The following is a 20,189-nucleotide window of genomic DNA, read 5'->3' on the forward strand; positions in this document are numbered from 1 at the left end:
AATTTAGCTCTTACTAGATCAGTGCTGTTTCTGTAATTACTACAGAGTACCGCTGTATTTCCACTACACGTAGCTCTGAGTGCCTTTTCAACGCCTTCTAACAACGCTGTGACGGCACGTTCTGCAAATGATGTCCAAGCATCTAACCGGAACTCTGTCTTGTAAACGTCCAACGACTCGTTTCCTCTGATAAAAAAATCATATATGTATAATATAAGATGGACTACCACTCGAAACATTGTTTATATGCACAACTGATACAACATTAGTGTTTGGTTTTAGGCATACAGACACTAAATAGAAAAATGGCGCGAAACAAATGGTAGTCGCATAATGGCGGATTCAAATAGTCCTAAGGTTTTCTTTTTATTTTTTGCTCTGCAGAGCTATTTTCCTTATTTTCTTTGCATTTTTTACAGATCTATGCTGGCCATGTAGATAGCATTTTCATCATGAAATAACAACATGACATAATTTTTCATGGCTACTTAGATCATACACCACCGCTACAATTTAGGACCTCATTTTTTAGCTGAGTTTGCAGTTTGTGTGTTTGACTGAAAATATTTTTCTTGCATGAAACACGACCTTCACTTTTTTATTTTTATTCATCACAGATGATATTCTTCTAGGAAATGTAAGCTACAGACATTTAAAATGTGTCCTGATGTGGGATGCAGCCATTGGAAACATGTCAATTTTATATAGAATAAAGAAGAACAGCTATTTAAGTGTGCTCTAACCTTTAAAGAATCGTTGGGAAGTTGGCATTGCAGCAGTAGCAACAGTAGGTGTAGCAGTTAACTGCACGTACTGCTGCTACTACTGTACTGCCAACTTCCTACCGATGGTCCGTACTGACAATCGGCAATTTTCGCCCGTTTACGTATTTTCCGTATGCGACTTCGGCATTCTCCGCTTGTTAAGAAAAATAAGTTTCTGTTACGGCCGAAGAAAGTCGAAATCGAATTCGGAGAATATGCAATCGCGCAGAAATTGAGCCGCACCATGAGAAAACCAACATTGTGCGTTTGCGACCAGCATGGATCCAGACCACCCTGTGCATCCGCACAGTCTGGTCAGGATCCATGCTGTTCGCTAACAGTTTCTCTAATTGCAATAGGCTTTGAAAGCGAACAGCATGGATCCTGACCAGACTGCGCGGATGCGCAGGCTGGTCTGGATCCATGCCGCTCGCAAACGCACTATGTTGGTTTTCTCATGGTGCGGCTCAATTGTCTATTTTTATTATGGGTCAATTACCTAAATAAGTAAAAAATAAGCAAGGAAGAAATAGATTTAACTTACGAGCATGGTTTGCCAGACGTTTTGTTATAGCTCCACTGGAAGTAGCATTGGAACTCATTCTCCATGTACGGACGGATCCATGAATCTACGTTGGAACCATCAGGTTTCAGTTGTTTAACATGATCTGTCAGTTTCTCATTTATAGTCAGCTGTGAAGTTATGGTCAGGGAACCAGCCATGTTTCTGTATTCAGATACATTTATTCTTGTTCCCCAACCCTCGGAACTTATGAAGAGAAATTCATTTTTGTTAATGGTATTGAATGTACCTATCATATATTCAATTTCAAATGAACCAAGAAACAGAACCACACTTTTTGCCTGAGGAAACTTCCTAAGATCAGCAAGAACCTTGTCTTTGTTACTATTTCTAGAGACAGGCAGTGTTTGCGCAACACAGAGATCAAATTCAGATGTGCCGATCAAGTCTAGCAATATATCTCGTCCGCTCTCGCCGTATACTGACTGACTGTACAGAATCTGAATGAAATTACCATTAAGCCGTTTTACCAACTCAAGAATAGTCTCGGCCTGTTTTTCATCAGGACTTGGCACACGTAGGAGGTACGGATATAATAATCTTTTACTTAAAACCGGTGCTGTTGACGCATAAGTTATTTGCGGATATTGCAAACGTGACGTTATCTCCGCTACCGCTATGCTGACGTCACTCGACCATCCACCAATATAGCCAATAATTTTATCACCAACAGGTCTATACTGGCCATCTATGTACACACCAAGCCGATGCAATGTCAATATCTTTTCCTGTATAATTTGCGGGTCATTGCAGCTATCAATTATGATGATGCCGATATTTGCCGCAGGTTTTGTTTTAGCCTCTGCCACTGCAAACCGAATAGTTTCAACAAAATCTAATCCACCTTTCTTTATACTTCCACACTGCAGTGGTGTTGTTCCTTTATTGTGTACGGGTACGATCCCAATTAAATACATGTCACCAGGAATGTACAAGACAAAATCTTCAATCTTTTCCGTATAACAGCTTAGGCAAAGGGAGTCATCCGGGCACTGCGCTTTACGAATATTCGGCCACTCAACTTCCTCTCCGTTTACGTCATAATCTTTGATGTCTGACCGCGTTATTTCTAATTCTTTTGAATTCTTATACTCTGCTACCTGTAAAAAGAAGGCAAATACGTATAAGCCATATACTTTTAAAGGTTCATCAGATGAAAATCTGTTACAATGAACAAATACATTTCTTGTTTGGTTAATGGAATAGAGCGAGTAAATTAAGACAGAATTCCATGAAAGCATCCCTGTTGGTTCTTCTTAATTTAATGATATCCTATGTCCAGCTTACATTGAACTATTTTATCTTAAGATATTTACTTTGTATAAAGAAATTTTAACTCAATGCTTCCTTTTTTTTATTGGATTTAACGTCGCACGGCGACATTCCAGCTTTTAATGGTGGAGGAAGACCCCAGGTGCCCCTCCGTGCATTATTTCATCACGAGCGGGCACCTGGGTAGAACCACCGACTTTCCGTAAGCCAGCTTGATGGCTTCCTCACATGAAGAATTCGACGCCTCGAGAGAGGCTCGAACCCACATCGATGAGGAGCAAGTGTTTTGAAGTCAGCGACCTTAACCACTCGGCCACGGAGGCCCCTCTCACTTAGCTTCACTAAATATATAAATAAGAATGTATGTATGTATGAATGCATTCACTATTTAAGTGTCATGCAAAAACAGTGTTTGTTAAAAACACTTTCAGTTCATAGTGGTAGTGCACATTTATACTGTGTTTAGCTACACACGTATTAAATGTGTATTATTTTAAACTTCATTGCATATTAACGTTCATACACATAAATTTGTCAATGTTATGTTTACAAAACTATATGTACATGTATATGTAAGAATTGTTCATATTTTCAAATATGAAACTTGGGACAAGTGTACCTTTAAGCGCTAAACTTAGAAAGATGCAAGATGCAAGGATAGTTAACAGCACAAAAGACTGGATATTGCAGTAAATAGCGCGACCAATTTTATAACAAATAACTATGGCATAACTTACTTTAACGAGGCAATACGGGCCAGTATTACATAATATCTGGTGGTTGTAGACTTCATATACGGGGAAGACATCGGGAAACCTGATCTCACAAGAGTCACCAAAGCTGACAGTTAAGTCTGGACTCTGGAACTCTTTCAGTCTAAAACTGCTGAAATCGTCAAAATTGATTTGAGATATTTGAGAAAGTTCTTTTACAAACTCGTATCTTGGTGTTTCATAAGTATCCGTAAAAGAATCACAGGCAGCAAGCTGATTAGGACATTTTTTCTTGTAGATGTTTTTCACAACTGCTGAAATAACCATTGCGGCTTGTATCGCGTACTGGTTGTAGACCGAGTCTGGAACAGCACTTTTAAATTCAGATTCGGAAAGTGGACTACAGTTATTATCATCTTTCCTGTCAGCTAGTTTGCAATTGAAACTTGAGTTATATACGTCTCTAATCCATGTATTCGATTCAATTTCTTGATATAACCGTGTAGTATCGGTAAAAATAGTTGTCCATTCATCTTGAAAACTTTCAATGATTCGTCTAGGTGGACTCAATACAAATGCTCCTTTAGAAACGTTGGTATGGTGTCCCTGAATATAACCCCCTGCTTCCGAAAACAGAAATACCGGACGAGATGCATTTGGTGTCTCTTCAAGAACAGTTTCCGTTGCGACTAAGACAAGGTCAGCTAAAACTGAGCTCCCAAATACAAGTATGCCATTAATGGGCACTTCAGCGGCTATAACTTTATCTTTTATGTCTGTTTCAAGTTTTAATCTGTTATAATGTAACGCATCAACTGGAATCATCGCAGGGAAACAGACGTCAAGACCTCTACTTCTGTTCAAAAGTTCATCTTTTCCACCCTGTCCGTATGCATCATCGTCATAAATGATCGCCATGTATGTCCAGTTCAGGGCTTCGATATATTTTATCATCACCTGAAATATTTTCAAGAGTACACAATTAATTACCGTGAGTTAGGGTTATAACATTATGAGAAAGTGCGTGATGGATTAGTGAGTTCTGACGTAGCGTCTTTTTCAACATTCTTTAGATCTCTACTTGTAGAAGTGAGCACAATGCCTAACTTTATAGTCTTGCCACACTGGGTTATAACATCGTAGACAACTGACATGCTGCCTAAACCCAGTCACCGGGCTGACCAGTCCTATAGAATTATCATTATAATGCTGAGCACACATAGCAAGGTAGCCTGGCTCCCTGGCTGCATGGTTATTTTTTATATAAATACTGCAAGCAAAATTAGAAAATCTTAAGCCTCTAAAATAGCACATTTTATCTGATGGCTGAACCTATGTTCGGAGCCAGGGGCAATAAAAAATGTCGATGTAGAAATAACATGCTGGAGTTAATTCCCTCTTAATGAATGAACTTGTATATATGTAAATAAGAACAAACATAGGGACGGGAGCCAGTCTAAAAGTAAGGTAGCTACAAGTATACCATTTTTCTTTGGTATGACGCGGCCCGGGAACGAATCTACGACCCCTCTACACTCTAACCGGACGCTCTGCCACTAGCGATGGATGTACCTTTTCCTGTATGAGTTGTTTTATATACCGTAATAAGTTTTCTATTTATTCCCATAAGACTAAGAAGTCAGGTAATGCACAGGAGTCTGAAATGCTATCAATAAGACTACCTAAGTATTTTCTTTAAAAAATAGCCGCTCCCTTTGTGTTTATTATATATAAAATATATATAAAAATCCTGTTACCTCGACTTGTATATCGTCAGGTGGAATTGTTCTAAAGAAATTTTTATAGTTGTCTCTGTTTCTTAGGGATGCAGAAGTAGAGGAAAAGCCAACTTGCAGCAGACGATACTCTTCCGGAAGTGAACTCAGCAGACGAGATATCGCTTCCGTCTCCGAACTATAGTCGGACCCGATTACACCTGTAGCAAAAATAACATAACTTGTTTGTAGGGTTAGTTTTCTTTTGAAGAACATTTTTCCTGGTCTAAAGAAGGCGGTGGCGATATTTATAAGAAAACACCAGTCATTGTACTATTGAGGCCAAACACGTGTTTTACTGTAAACATTCTGGTACAAGAAAACATCGATAAGGGTTTTTTTTTAAAACTTGACCAAATTTTGAACAAGATGCACCGCCGCGTTAAATAACATACATAATTTTGGTAATTTTCAAATAGATAATTACTGAAACATTTATATAATTCCTCGCCAGATTTTTTTTATCTTTTATACTAAACCTATATTTATGAACAGAATAATTATTTCGTTCACAATATTTAACTAAATATGGATGAAATGTTAGTTTTATAAAAGCAAACTCGCCATATCCTCATATTTTGTACATTTTTGATTTAATAGTGATCACAGCAACAGACAAAGAATTATTTTCAGCATCTACCTGTAACAATGCTCGAAGGGAAACCCGAGGTATTCTTCCATGATCAAAAGCTGTTGAAGTCGTTATAATACCAAAAATATTTTAGCCTGACTTTCAACAAAATAAAGCAGAATAATTCAATGTGTTTTATATAAAAATCAAGGAAAATAAGTGATATTTTACCTGCATTATGTTTCTTAAATAAGAGAGAAGGCATATACGAAATAGTTTTGCTATTGATGTTTTATACAAAAGCACGACTTGTGTTATAAGGTCCAAACGTGTGCATGACGTTCACGAGTTGGAAGCACGGAAACGAAGAATTGTATTTAGTAAAAACAATTACCGACAACGTTGGCTTCTTTAACGTTATATAACTCTGCCGATAGTTTGAGCGCAAGTCTCTCAGCTTCTCCCTCCTTTTTACATGTTTGACTAACACGCAAACCTGAAATTTTAAGAAAACACGCATGAATAAAGATTTGTAAATGTTGTCAGTTTAAAAAGGAAACATGGCACATTTGTACTGGACTATTTCCAGTTAGATATTCTGACGCAAACTGTATAAAGGAGTAATATCATTTATTTGAAGTGTCATGATGAATTTTACAAATTGTTTGCACCCTCTCTCCGTTGCACCGTCTCCAATAAAAGGTTAAAAATATGGCACAGGTAAACTTTACAATGTTTCTGACACGGTATAAATCTTTTTTTTTCACAAAGACAAAACATTGTGAGACATTATTATGCATATCGTAGACACGAGATTTTTATCTGCTACATATTCTATACATACTGACTACAATGATAGCGAAGAAAAACACAACTACCAGCCAGCGATTGTATCAATATTAAGTGGGCTATCTCGATCATGAGATAGGTACACTAAAATGTCCCGTGATTGGTGGGCTCGATTGCTTACCCCGTTTTTCAGTCTATATGTACTCGTTTCAGTCGGGTTTGATGCGCGTACACATGTGGGAGGTGCATTTCAGTAAACCGATCACGTGATCAAGTTAATCCAGGTCTATATCAATCGAGCACGACTGCTGTTTCGATCAGGCTATCTGGCGTGTCCCGCAGTGCACGCACAGCTGAAACGAGTACAAATCGGACGAAATCGGTGTACCAGTCGAAACTGGGGTACACAATCGAGCCCACAAGTCACATATTCTTACACTTCGCAAAGGCCATGTTATTGGCTATTCCAAATGCACCAGAGACAACGTTCATTTTCTATGAGAAAAACACAACAAAACAATTGTTTACCTATTTTCAAATTTGGAATGTAGTTTGCTTCATTTAGATTTGATAATGTCCATTTTATTGCTTGAATATTTTGCACAGTTTCTGCTTCAATTTTACTGCAGGAAGAATTGGAGTCGTTCCCGGATTCCACGTAAATGGCTGCTATGAATTCAATGAAAACATCTCCGTCAAGTATAGTCCTTCCCAGTCCTTGTACATGCACACCGGCATACAGTAATATACAGGCGAACGACAGCATCATCTTAAAGCTCGGTCACAGTCTGGGTGAAATTTGTCGACATATTCATTTCCATCAAGTTTGGCATAGAATGTACATAATTATGAAACTGCAAAATGATAAAGTGGGTGAAAATAAAAGTTAGATATTGGTAATTGGAATAAGAATGTAAATTTTCTGCATTATTTCAAAAGCGTGGCAACGGTTTACTTCTGTACAATATTTTAGTTATTTATAAGAACGCCTTGCAAAAATTTTATGTCAATAAGTTTGCACCACTAGTCAAAAAAACACCTTTTTCGCTTAAAATGTGCGGGTTAGTCCCTATAATATCCAGATCTATCTGAAGCATATCTGATCATATTTATTAAATAGACACAAAAATAAGATAGCGGTAATGTGATATGTATCATTACAGGTAAAATACAATAGCTAGAACTTTGCCATTCTTTACTACTTTTATTTAAATAAACCTTTGGAATTTAACAATAACATTTAGCATAAATTTAACTTCCCTGTCTATGTACTTTTAATCCATTAAACCATAACGATAAGCCAAATTAGCAAAAAATAAATACTTAAATATCAAAGCATTTGTTTAGCCCTTACCCTGCTAACTTTCTGTAATGAACTTGTCCATCTTTCAATTTGGACAGACCATTAACTGTTAAAAGGGGTGCATACCAAAAAGATACTGACTGAATGCCGAAGAGTGCATATCACGACCAGACTGCACGGATAATGTGATTATTACATGTAGTAGTAGTACTACTTTTTAAAAGGAAGTTACAGCATGAAAACAAAAAAGAAAACTATTTAATCGAGGCTGTTAAAAGTGTCAAATAACTGAAGTGATATATAAACGGATTATGAAATTTAGTTAAACAACAACAGCAACTAAAACCCAAATACCCTGAATAACAGGCTACACTACCTTGTTGACACACCTTGTTTTAACTATTCATCTGCTGTATATAAATGCATGCGTAAATAAAATACTTTTTAAAGGTAAGAAGCTCATATCGCTTTAGTCATAACAGAGAAACTACGGTAAACAATCATGGAAATCTTTTGTAAAATAACGGAAATTTTTTATAGACTTAGAAAATTGTAATTACGTTCAAAATGTTTATGTTTGTACAAGGGAATATTTTGTCAAACCATTGTTCATTTATTCGCCATATTATTATCAGGTCGGTCTTCAGATACTTATTTATGGATCAAAAATAAATAAAATGATCTTAATTCAAGGTTAACATATTCTGCAAGATTTATTTTTAGCAGTTGAAAATTTGCTTTATACGTTCTCAATTACTTCCCCTATCAACAAGTCTGAACATAATTTGTAAAGAAGCATTAATATTCTAAATATCAACACATACCGTTTAAGTTTTTTTGTAATCCTTTTAATTATTCATAAATAATTTGTACCGATACATATCCGAAATTTGTTACACTATAGATCTGTTAATGTGTAAAATTAATACATGTTATGAAGAATTTTATATATTGTAACGTTTTGCTTGAATGCGTTTTCAACATTTACATCCTGAATGCAGTACAATCCCCGTTTACAAATATTATGTTACTAATACGGTCGGTTTTTTGGTAGATGTATGAATCGAACTGTAAACAAACTTGCTAGCTGTCTTTCACATATTGAATATTCCCCAAATATGTCATGTTTTGATGTATAAGGGTACGTATGATGATAGCGACTATTCAATGTATTGTTTTTAAATCATTGACATGGCACTCCTGAACATTCCGTATATTTCCGAACCTAAATAGCCATAACTATTGGATATATATTTCTTAATTGACCTTAATGTCGCGTGCGGACAAAAGTTCGAATCTGACGTCTAACCCATGTAGTTTTTAAAAATTAGAAATGTTACGTATAAAATATAAGAATAAAAGCAATCTCGATAACACTACATTACATTGAATTAAAAGATGGTCTGAGGTGATTTCGAAGTAGTGTTAACGTGCGTTGAAGTCAAACACCTTACCAATGTAGTCACTTACTATGTTGGTTATTTTAGTAATATAGAGGATACAAATATTGCGTAAACAAACGAAAACCCCCGAAAATATTGGCGAAGATTAATGAGTGCTAGGTCAATATTAAAAACCTACTCCAGTCCTACTTTTTAACCTTAAATTGTCACTGAAAAGGCATGAAAATCCTTACTATGAGCAGTGACGCCTGTCAAAACAGAGTCTTTATATAAAATTCTATATAAAATATCTGTGGTTTTGCGTGCTATAGTGTGGCGCGTGGCCGTTAACTGTTACCTATTGTAGTCATAGGTTGCACACACACACGCACGCACGCACACACACACAATAGAATTTAAATAGCCGCGGAGCAGGCCTTTAAGGACAATAAAAAGTAGATGTAGCCGATATAGAAAAGGTACAAAGCAGTTACTCCGTCTTAGAGTGATATATTTTCATATACATTTTACTCTTTTCATATGCACACAAATATTTTCTTGTTCATTAGAATCATGAAGTCTGTTCAAGGTATCTGTATATATAAGAATTTCACTTACGCCGGTGCTTGGGGAAGTGAGAGATATTGCCCATTGCATTACCTCTCACGAACAGACTCTTACAATCTGGTCTGCTATTATTTTGATTTGTGGCGTTCTTTGCTTCCAAAGGACCCTCTATAGAATTCATTGAAATAATATTACAGTTCATTAATTGAATCGAACATTCTACTTCTCTAAGACATTGATATGTTTCATTTTTCTTGATGATAATCTCCTCTGGGTCGATCACATGTTTGAACTGGTTCATTAACACGTCTGTTTAAAATTTTACACCTTGTTATACAGACCAGCCTGCTGTTCGCTAACATTTTCTCTAATTGCAATAGGCTTTGAAAGCGAACAGCATGGATCCTGACCAGACTGCACGGGGTTCACTGATTTTGCATGTATGCATCCGCGCAGTCTTGTCAGGGCCCATGCTGTTCGCTAATGTTTTCTCTAATTGCAATAGGCTTTGACAGCGAACAGCATTGATCCTGACCAGACTGCGCGGATGCGCAGGCTGGTCTGGATCCATTCATGGTCGCAAAGCCACTATGTTGGTTTTCTCATGGCGCGGCTCATATGTTAAAGTCTACTGAGGAGGATCGATTTACAACAGGTATTTGTATCAGAAGCTGAAGTTGTGTTACGTTCGTCTGTTTAAACAAGAGGTCCTTGAATGCCGATATCGCTCACCTGACCTATTTCTTATCCCCAGATAACCTAGATTTTAATGTGGCCTAAATTTTATAGAAACATTTTTTATGTAAATCCGGACACAGGACGATCACAATAGCTAACTTCAACACAAAGTAGTGCTCAGGTTAGCTAAAATGAATAGCGACTACACTACACTTATTTAAATTTCTTTATGGTACTCCATTATGGGTCTTTAACTGGTTTTCTAATTTTGATTATCGGGTCTTTAAAATTAAAAGGAATTTATAAACACGAATAAAACGCGTGGCGCGAAATTATCCAGGCGTGTGTAAAGTATTGTTGTTTCAAATCAGTCGACGGGCGTTACTGATAGAAGAAAGTCGTTTGTGCGCTAAATTTTTCTGGAATAAATCTGTAAAAGTGAGGCCGGATATATAATATATAATCTATAAATATACTAATGATGTCTTATTTTAAATATATATATATATATTATTATTTTTTTTTTTTTTTTTTGGCTCGCATATATTTTATTATTTAGAAATTCATATTTTTGAAAGATAAATAGCTCTTTTATTAAATTCCAAACATGTGGTTATTCTAAGTAACTTACAATATCTATTTGATGTCATTTCATGCACATAATCTAGTAGTTGTTTAATACTATGTTAATCATATATTAATTAATACAATTGTATGAATCATTAACAATAATTGTTATAAAATAAAGATCAGTAACGCACCGCATTCTTTGAAACCGTCATCAGTGTTGTTTTCTTTACTTATCACAGTATAATCAAGAAATGTTTTATTTTTGGACGAGCGTAGCAAGGGAGAAAATAAGTACAGATATAAAAGTTTTGTATGACGTTTCAGTAAATAATTTTACCATACCCAACTTTTTTCTTCTTAGGCGTCTTATCAAGCCGTCCGCAGCGGGGTGCGAGAACAGCCGCCGCAGATATTTTCCGATATCAGACAGACCTAAGATTTACATTGAAATATAGAAGGATTAAATTTTGTTTCGACCATTCTTATTTCCTGTTCTGATATTTAAATTTATCACTGTTCCTACCATAAAATTCATTTTCTTATCTTTCCACTGGTGTATTTTTTATTAATGTAACACTATTTCTTCTTGCTTCCAATTTCATTTGAAACCAACCATAGTATTTCCCTATATAACCTATATAAAATGCAACCAAAACACGTTTTTCGCTTACCTTAAAGGACATTTAATACTGTTTCTCCTCTGAAACAAATTTTATCACTGTTATGACGTGAAAGTATAACAAACAAAGAAAATGATGATATAAAAATATTTAAAGTAATTCAATAGCATCTTGCTTCCATTTGCATTTAAAAACAGCTAAAATTGCACTTTAGCCACTCTGCCCAAAATGTCCGAGTTATGTTCGGTTCGCTGATAAGATTCTCTGTCTTGCTTGAAGTATTCCGTAGTAGAGGCAAAGATATTAAAACTATTATAGCTGGAATACCATTGTAAAGCTTAAGTTTTTTGGCTGATTGTTTTAAAAATAAAAGATAAAATATTGCCTTTATCCCATTTTGCGTTACATATCGTTTATTTTATGTAAAAAAAAAAAAGAAAATGGTGTAAAAAGTTACTGTGTATTTCGGTAAAAGTCAGTCATGTGTCATTGTTACAGTCAAAAACTGTAAATTGTTTCAACCACGTGTAATTGAAATATTCGATCTTAGAACATAACAGATTTAAAATGTCAAAAATTACAGTTTATAGCTTTGTAAATTGTACATCCACGCTTCACTGTGACTGACAGAATATATCGGTTGCATTTGTGTAAAAGTGAAATTAGTGCGTGCGAAATAAAATTAGTATAACGTGCAGATTCAGTATAAAAATTAAACAAAATCAGAATTCTAAACTGTTTCTACAGGGTTTTCGCTTCCATTACTTTTTTATCAGAATCGGATCAGTGCATAACAGAATAAATCACAGCTATATCAACATACGACTGTATTAATTTTACTGTTATTATATGTATTACCAGATTGCTATATGATATAATGGTCTAATATATAAATTTAGCACTACTGGAAGTATATAAAATATTCTATTGATTCGAGTGTTTAATTGTAATTATCATGTTTACAGTCGAACAAATAGTTGTCAAAACTATTCTAAGTTTAAATGTGAACAATGGCCTGACATGATATATCTTTTAACTTGATATCTTTTTATTTAAAATAGATTTTAATATTTAATACAGTAACTTTGATTTTCAAGTAAAATATCATATACATGTTGGCTGTTTTGCTTATTATATATAAGCGTGTAATGTGTTTCTGATTAATAGCAAAGTGTTATAACAGCTGTCAGCATGATCATACAATAAAACTTATGTAAACACAGCAGGTACCCGCGCCTGTATAAGGGTCAGCTACAATTAAAAAGAAAAACTTCTTGATGAAAAGAAATGAAAGAAAATGAACTGGATGCTTAATTAAATCATCATATTTCTATCCTAAAAATATATCCTAAAACGTTGACTTTTTCGAAAATTATTGAATACTTCTGATCACAGAATTGCGAGTTTACACAACTGCATGCAGTGTGCGCTATCCATACGGATATATACAACCAGATGTTCTGTTGCGCAACATTATCATACTTGATTAACTAAGCAAATGCAAATGCGATAGTGGTCTGATAAAGCTAAAATTTTAGTACTTAAAATTATGTGACCGGTGTCTTATATTTTTATTTCTTTCTGTACTGTTACATATTGTAAATACATGAATTTTAATTGCTGCAAGTTACAGCTTCCACAATGCCAGACTGCCTTAGTCCATTTCATAGCCTGTACTCAAAAATGAACTTTCATTTAATAAAATCGAAAGAAAGCTTTGAAGCAAAATGTTATTTTAACACTAAATGTTACAAATCGAGTTTTAAAAGCTTTTGATGAATCAAAATTTTCTTATCCGGATACCTTTATAATTTAAATGTTTTTAATTAAAATTTCAATCTCATATCACTGATGAAATGATTTTTTTATCATTACAATTCATATGATCATAATTACATCATAGCTATCTTTTCATTAGGTTGGTTATTATTTGAGGTGATCATGAAAATATTTTATCCTGTAAAATTCTTGCATTAATTATACGGACTCCCATTTCGTCTTTCCTTTTCTTTTATAGATGATAATAACAACACTGTTTATTATTGAAAAATAGCCCGGGTTCCAGTCTGTAGATTTTTCATGTGTTTCTATTCTACTGTTAGAAACTAAACGGGCCAGTAACAGCAACTTTCTCATACACATAAGATAGCGCGTATGTTATGACAAAGCAAAAAATATCACTGACTGAATCTCAGGCTAGGTGATAAGATACGTTATGTTACCAAACGGGTAGTTAAGGGGAGAAACTCGCATATCTAATTCTTCTTATCAACGGTAAATACAGGGTATTGTCCCTTGATGAAAGAAGACTTTAGTTTGACATGATTGTAGCCTCCCTTGAATATCTGGATTGTTTCCCTTAGGCAAGACCGCAGGATTAACGTATTTTGGTAAGCCTGGCGAAAATCGATATTCGGTCAATGTTGGGAAGTGTATATTTATATCAGCTGCTTTACCAAGTTTCACTACCATCTTATCATTGAGCTTCTTAACTCATAACTCGGATATAATTTACGGATACAATTGCAAAGGCACGAGTCAAGCACCAATAGTTGCTCGAATTAGATGTAATTCCGAAGAGACAAGTTTATAACTCATTACTCTACTGAACTACAGACCTGAGCCCAGTTTCACATTCATTTCAACTGAATTTCTAAAGTTGATGCCAGCTGTTGGCCGCTACCAAACGGTGTATATTAATGGCGAGTTATCAATGCCTGTCCTGAAGAAATGCAGCGTACCACCGAGGCTGGTCCCTATTCCTGAGAGTTAAATAATGTACAACATTTCTGTACTGATGACTCTCTATTGTACCTGTCCTTCTAACCAACAGAAGCTCAAAAAGCAACAAACTGTGTCATGAATCTCGGGGCAATGTTAGACTTTAATATGAATATGGAACATTGGGAGGTCTGAATTTGTAATTAATTAACCAGTTATACTACCAAAGCATATTGAAAATTTCCCGGTTGCTACACGATTGGGCTACTACAACGTGTTGTTTAGTGGCATACCGAACACCATAATACTTTCAGAACACGTGCGGAAGGTCGTGAGTTCCCTCCGCTGCCGAGTCCTACCAAATACGCAAAATGATATTAGTACATTGCTCGTTTGGCGCCCATCTTTATAAATGGTTAGCTCGTTGTCAGTATAACATGACTGGTTGGGGTATGATTTCATGTGTCTACGCGTGATTTTCCTGTGAGGCAGCTTCAAGTATGAAGATGGACATGGTGCTCACTGCTACAAGAAGACGTTTATATAGCTGAAAAAGACGCTAAAACCGAACAGACACACACATAAAAGCTAGAACGTCCCGTCATGTTTATATTACATATAATGATATAATATATTGAACCGGCTCCACTGGCTACCGATTAAATACAGAGTAAAGTATCAATTCTGACCCACACCTACAAAGTTCTAAGCGGTCATTACATTACCTATATAAAATATGTTTGATAGAACTATACACTTCGGCCAGGAACCAAAGATTCAAAGTCACCATGTTTTAAATTACTTCGAAGACTCGGACCTATGACAACCGGAAATAAGTCTACACTGCTCCGAGACGCTGTAACACTCTCCCAGTCAAGGTTCAATATGCCGAAACACTGACTACTATTTTAGATGTCTGCTAAAGACCCATTACAAAATGATAGATCAGTCTTGTAGTTTTAGTCCACCTGAGTACACAGTGCTCAAGATGAATTCTTGTGATCACCCTGTGTCCATCGTCCGTCGTTGTGCGTCGTCGATAATTTTACTGTTGGCACTCTAGAGGTAGCAGTATTGGCTCAGTCTTCACGAAAGTTTATTAGGATGTTACTCTTAACAAAATACCGGACGCTTCTGAAACTCGTTTTATCAGGGGTCGAAAACAAGGTCTCTTTTTCAATTGATAGGAAACATTGTGAAAACTCGAGTGGCCATGTTTCCTAGAAAATGTAAAAAATAACGTTACTGCGTAAGTGGACTTTATATGAAATACTAGTAAAGAACAACCGGGTTTAATGGTGTTAGCCAATGTATACAATATACAGTCTTTACGATAATAGTTTTCATCTGTTTAGCTCACCTGAGCATAAAGTTCTAAAGACGAGCTATTGCGATCGCCCTATGTCCGTCGAAGAAATGCTTAACGTTTATGTGCCAGTTAACATGGTAAGAAAATGTGAACAGTTGAGGTAAAACGATCACGTTTGGTAAAAGACTTATGTACAAGGATAGACGCGCCTTACTTTTTAGTGATAAAAGCGTAAAAATAAGTCATAACTCAAGACCTTCATTTGTAAACATTGCACCCGAACCCAAAACCTGGTACAAAACTTGTTTTTGACTATAAGGAAAATGTTACTAGAGAAAAGGCTTTATGCAAATACAGACACATTTATTTCATGAAAGTTAATGTAATGCAGAAACCAATTTTTAATCTTTACAGCATGCCATCATACGTACCTCTATTTTTTTGTGACAAAATCACAACGAAATCACAATAAAATAAGAGAAATTATTATCATAAAGAGGCTCAATTTTGGCAATGTCAAGTAAAATAAGATAAATGTTATCATAAACAAGTTCTGTTTCGGTGCTGCCAATTAAGATAAGACAAATGTTTTCATAAACCAGTTCTATTTCGGTGCTGCCAATTAAGATAAGACAAATGTTATCATAAACAAGTTCTGTTCCGGTGCTGCCAATTAAGATAAGACAAATGTTTTCATAAACAAGTTCTGTTTCGGTGCTGCCAATTAAGATAAGACAAATGTTATCATAAACAAGTTCTGTTTCGGTGCTGCCAATTAAGATAAGATAAATGTTATCATAAACAAGTTCTATTTCGGTGCTGCCAATTAAGATAAGATAAATGTTATCATAAACAAGTTCAATTTCGGTACTGCTAATTAAGATAAGAGTTCTATTTCGGTGCTGCCAATTAAGATAAGATAAATGTTATCATAAACAAGTTCTATTTCGGTGCTGCCAATTAAGATAAGATAAATGTTATCATAAACAAGTTCTGTTTCGGTGCTGCCAATTAAGATAAGACAAATGTTATCATAAACAAGTTCTGTTTCGGTGCTGCCAATTAAGATAAGACAAATGTTATCATAAACAAGTTCTGTTTCGGTACTGCCAATTAAGATAAGACAAATGTTATCATAAACAAGTTCTGTTTCGGTGCTGCCAATTAAGATAAGATAAATGTTATCATAAACAAGTTCTGTTTCGGTGCTGCCAATTAAGATAAGATAAATGTTATCATAAACAAGTTCTGTTTCGGTGCTGCCAATTAAGATAAGATAAATGTTATCATAAACAAGTTCTGTTTCGGTGCTGCCAATTAAGATAAGATAAATGTTATCATAAACAAGTTCTGTTTCGGTGCTTGCTGCCAATTAAGATAAGATAAATGTTATCATAAACAAGTTCTGTTTCGGTGCTGCCAATTAAGATAAGATAAATGTTATCATAAACAAGTTCTGTTTCGGTGCTGCCAATTAAGATAAGATAAATGTTATCATAAACAAGTTCTGTTTCGGTGCTGCCAATTAAGATAAGATAAATGTTATCATAAACAAGTTCTGTTTCGGTGCTGCCAATTAAGATAAGATAAATGTTATCATAAACAAGTTCAATTTCTGTACTGCTAATTAAGATAAGAGTTCTATTTCGGTGCTGCCAATTAAGATAAGATAAATGTTATCATAAACAAGTTCTATTTCGGTGCTGCCAATTAAGAAAAGACAAATGTTATCATAAACAAGTTCTATTTCGGTGCTGCCAATTAAGATAAGACAAATGTTATCATAAACAAGTTCTATTTCGGTGCTGCCAATTAAGATAAGACAAATGTTTTCATAAACAAGTTCTGTTTCGGTGCTGCCAATTAAGATAAGACAAATGTTATCATAAACAAGTTCTGTTTCGGTACTGCCAATTGAGATAAGATAAATTTTATAATAAACAAGTTCTATTTCGGTGCTACCAATTAGAATAAGATAAATGTTATCATAAACAAGTTCTATTTCGGTGCTGCCAATTAAGATAAGATAAATGTTATAAAAATCAAGTTCTATTTCGGTACTGCCAATTAAGATAAGACAAATGTTATCATAAACAAGTTCTATTTCGGTGCTGCCAATTAAGATAAGATAAATGTTATAAAAACAAGTTCTATTTCGGTGCTGCCAATTAAGATAAGATAAATGTTATCATAATCAAGTTCTGTTTCGGTGCTGCCAATTAGAATAACGTAAATGTTATCATAAAGAAGTTCTATTTCGGTGCTGCCAATTAAAATAAGATAAATATTATGATAAACAAGTTCTATTTCGGTGCTGCCAATTAGAAAAAGATAGATGTAGTTCTATTTCGGTGCTGCCAATTAAGATAAGATAAATGTTATCATAAACAAGTTCTATTTCAGCCAAGCTTCAAAGGCTTAATAATCAACTCACAAAACGTTTTGCTTTAAGATAGTTTCGCATGTTCTGATAAAAAAAAATCTACAATGTAAAATTTAATTAAACACTGAATTTTCAAAACTTCAGAAGAAGTTATCTACTTAGATAAGTCGCAAATGAAAAGGAGGGTCATGTGGTTAATTTTTGCTAGACTGATTTGTAAACTTCGGACACACAAATTTTGATAATGGAAGTGCATGGGAAAATGACAATAATTGTGATTACATTTCTGCGAATAGAAATTTTTCCAAAATGTAGGTTTAAATGAAACTTCTCACAGTCGTAAATAAACAAAAAAAAATTATTATTAAATAAAATGCATAGTCTGTATGCTTGTTTCTGAGATATTTGAACATGACTAAAGTCATCTGCACATTTCAAGCTTATTGTAAGACATTTGAGCCGCGCCATGAGAAAACCAACATAGTGGGTTGGCGACCAGCATGGATCCAGACCAGCCTGCGCATCCGCGCAGTCTGGTCAGGATCCATGCTGTTCGCTAACAGTTATTCTAATTGCTATAGGCTCTGAAAGCGAACAGCATGGATCCCGACCAGACTGCGCGGATGCGCAGGCTGGTCTGGATCCATGCTGGTCGCAAAGCCACTATGTTGGTTTTCTTTTGGCACGTGTCAAACGTTTTTATATCATATTTTATCTTTAATCTTTAAAGAAAGAAAGAAATATTGCCGTTTTAATACATTTACGTTACCCTTAAATAATACAATGACTTTCATTTTTCACATGCCGAGTCCAGGATAAAATTTACGCCATAACCTACGATTTATTAAACGTACAGAAACGGTAGTCAAAAGAACTTCGACTCAAATAAATCTAGAAAATATTTACGCGAATCATGTTCAAAATAGCTATCTTCACGCGAGTCGAGTTGTAAATAGTTATCTTCACGTTAGGCGACTTTAAGAAAGCTATCCGTTGACGTGAAACGAAATCGATTCCATTTGTTCACATGTCCACTGACTGTATATTTTGCCTCTCTATCACACTTGCAGACGAGCTGTCGCTAAATGCTCCATTCTCTGTACCAGTTATACTTGAAGAAGAATTTTCAACAATTCCAATTTCCTGCATTCTGGTGTCCTTGCTATCAAAACACGATGTACTGCCATCAGAAGTTTGAGGTGTATGTGCTGTTTTTTGAGAAACCGATATATTGTCATAGTTATCTTCTGTATAGTCCGAATCGTGCACATTCGCTCTGTAGTGCTTCTTTCTCGCGTATATTGGTGTTATATAAGTTTCATTCAGTTTAAGATGACCTTTGTCTGAAATATCAAGTTCATTTGAAAAGCAATTATATATTTGAAAAGACGTTATACAAATGTTAAATGGATATTAATATCTTCTTTTACTAAAGCAGAAAGAGAATTCCTATAGTTGTTTTCCTTTCATAGAACTTTTTCAAGTTGACATATATGATAGGAAAATTTGTGCTGAAAACAATGAACAAATAAAAACAATGGATCACCAGGCTTGTTTTTGTGAAAATTTGTTTTGAACACACCACGGTTGCTGAAACTGCCAGCGATTTTTCAACATTTTCATAATTTTCTGCTTTTTTATAAATACCAACCAAAATATACATCAAGACAGCACAATAAGTAATAGTTATAGTATGTGTGGGAGTGTGTTACCAGGATATATCAAAGCTAGGGGTACATCGAGGGTATTTTTCTCTGCACATATCGTCGAGGCCGGTAGGCCGAGACAGATATGTGCAGAGAAAAATACCGAGATATACCCCTAGCTCTGATATATCTTCGTAACACACGAGCATTACATATTATAACTGTTTTATCGCATAGTTTTATCATTAAAATTTATATATTATTTTCATTTAAATTTGTTTATTATTATTTTTACTCTTTTGATTCTCATTCTGCGCCTCGCTGACTGAAACACTAAAACTTCTGTTTTAGAAAATGTGTTCCCCAGATAAAAGTATCCAACAGATTTCTGCATTGGTTTTAAATCTTTGCATTTCATTTGCCAAACATATTGTAAAACTTGTTGTTTTGTTTGTAAAAAAAATCAAAGAAAAAGAAACATTTGAGAAATCTCAAAATTTCATGTATTTCTGAATTTGGCGATAACTATCCATTTTTTGAAAT

At 34.9% G+C, this 20,189-nt stretch overlaps 1 protein-coding gene across 3 annotated transcripts in view; it reads right to left on the reverse strand.

The window, feature by feature from the left end:
• Positions 1–20,189, reverse strand: part of LOC123559795 (uncharacterized) — a 67,732-nt gene that overhangs the window by 6,867 nt on the left and 40,676 nt on the right. Inside the window, exons 1-7 of one of the 3 annotated variants that reach the window (XM_053552247.1) lie at positions 8,595–8,778; positions 6,996–7,321; positions 6,073–6,174; positions 5,090–5,268; positions 3,357–4,289; positions 1,309–2,447; positions 15–186 (exon numbers count right to left, since the gene is read on the reverse strand). In XM_053552247.1, coding sequence (XP_053408222.1) covers positions 15–186; positions 1,309–2,447; positions 3,357–4,289; positions 5,090–5,268; positions 6,073–6,174; positions 6,996–7,236 — 2,766 coding nt within the window. In that variant the 5' untranslated portion in view covers positions 7,237–7,321; positions 8,595–8,778. Of the gene's footprint in view, positions 1–14; positions 187–1,308; positions 2,448–3,356; positions 4,290–5,089; positions 5,269–6,072; positions 6,175–6,995; positions 7,322–7,821; positions 7,997–8,594; positions 8,779–20,189 lie in introns of those variants that run through there. The other 2 variants (XM_053552248.1, XM_053552249.1) reach the window with 2 other exon arrangements.

The sequence above is a fragment of the Mercenaria mercenaria genome, chromosome 10 (genome assembly GCF_021730395.1).
Source record: "Mercenaria mercenaria strain notata chromosome 10, MADL_Memer_1, whole genome shotgun sequence".
NCBI lineage: Eukaryota > Metazoa > Mollusca > Bivalvia > Venerida > Veneridae > Mercenaria > Mercenaria mercenaria.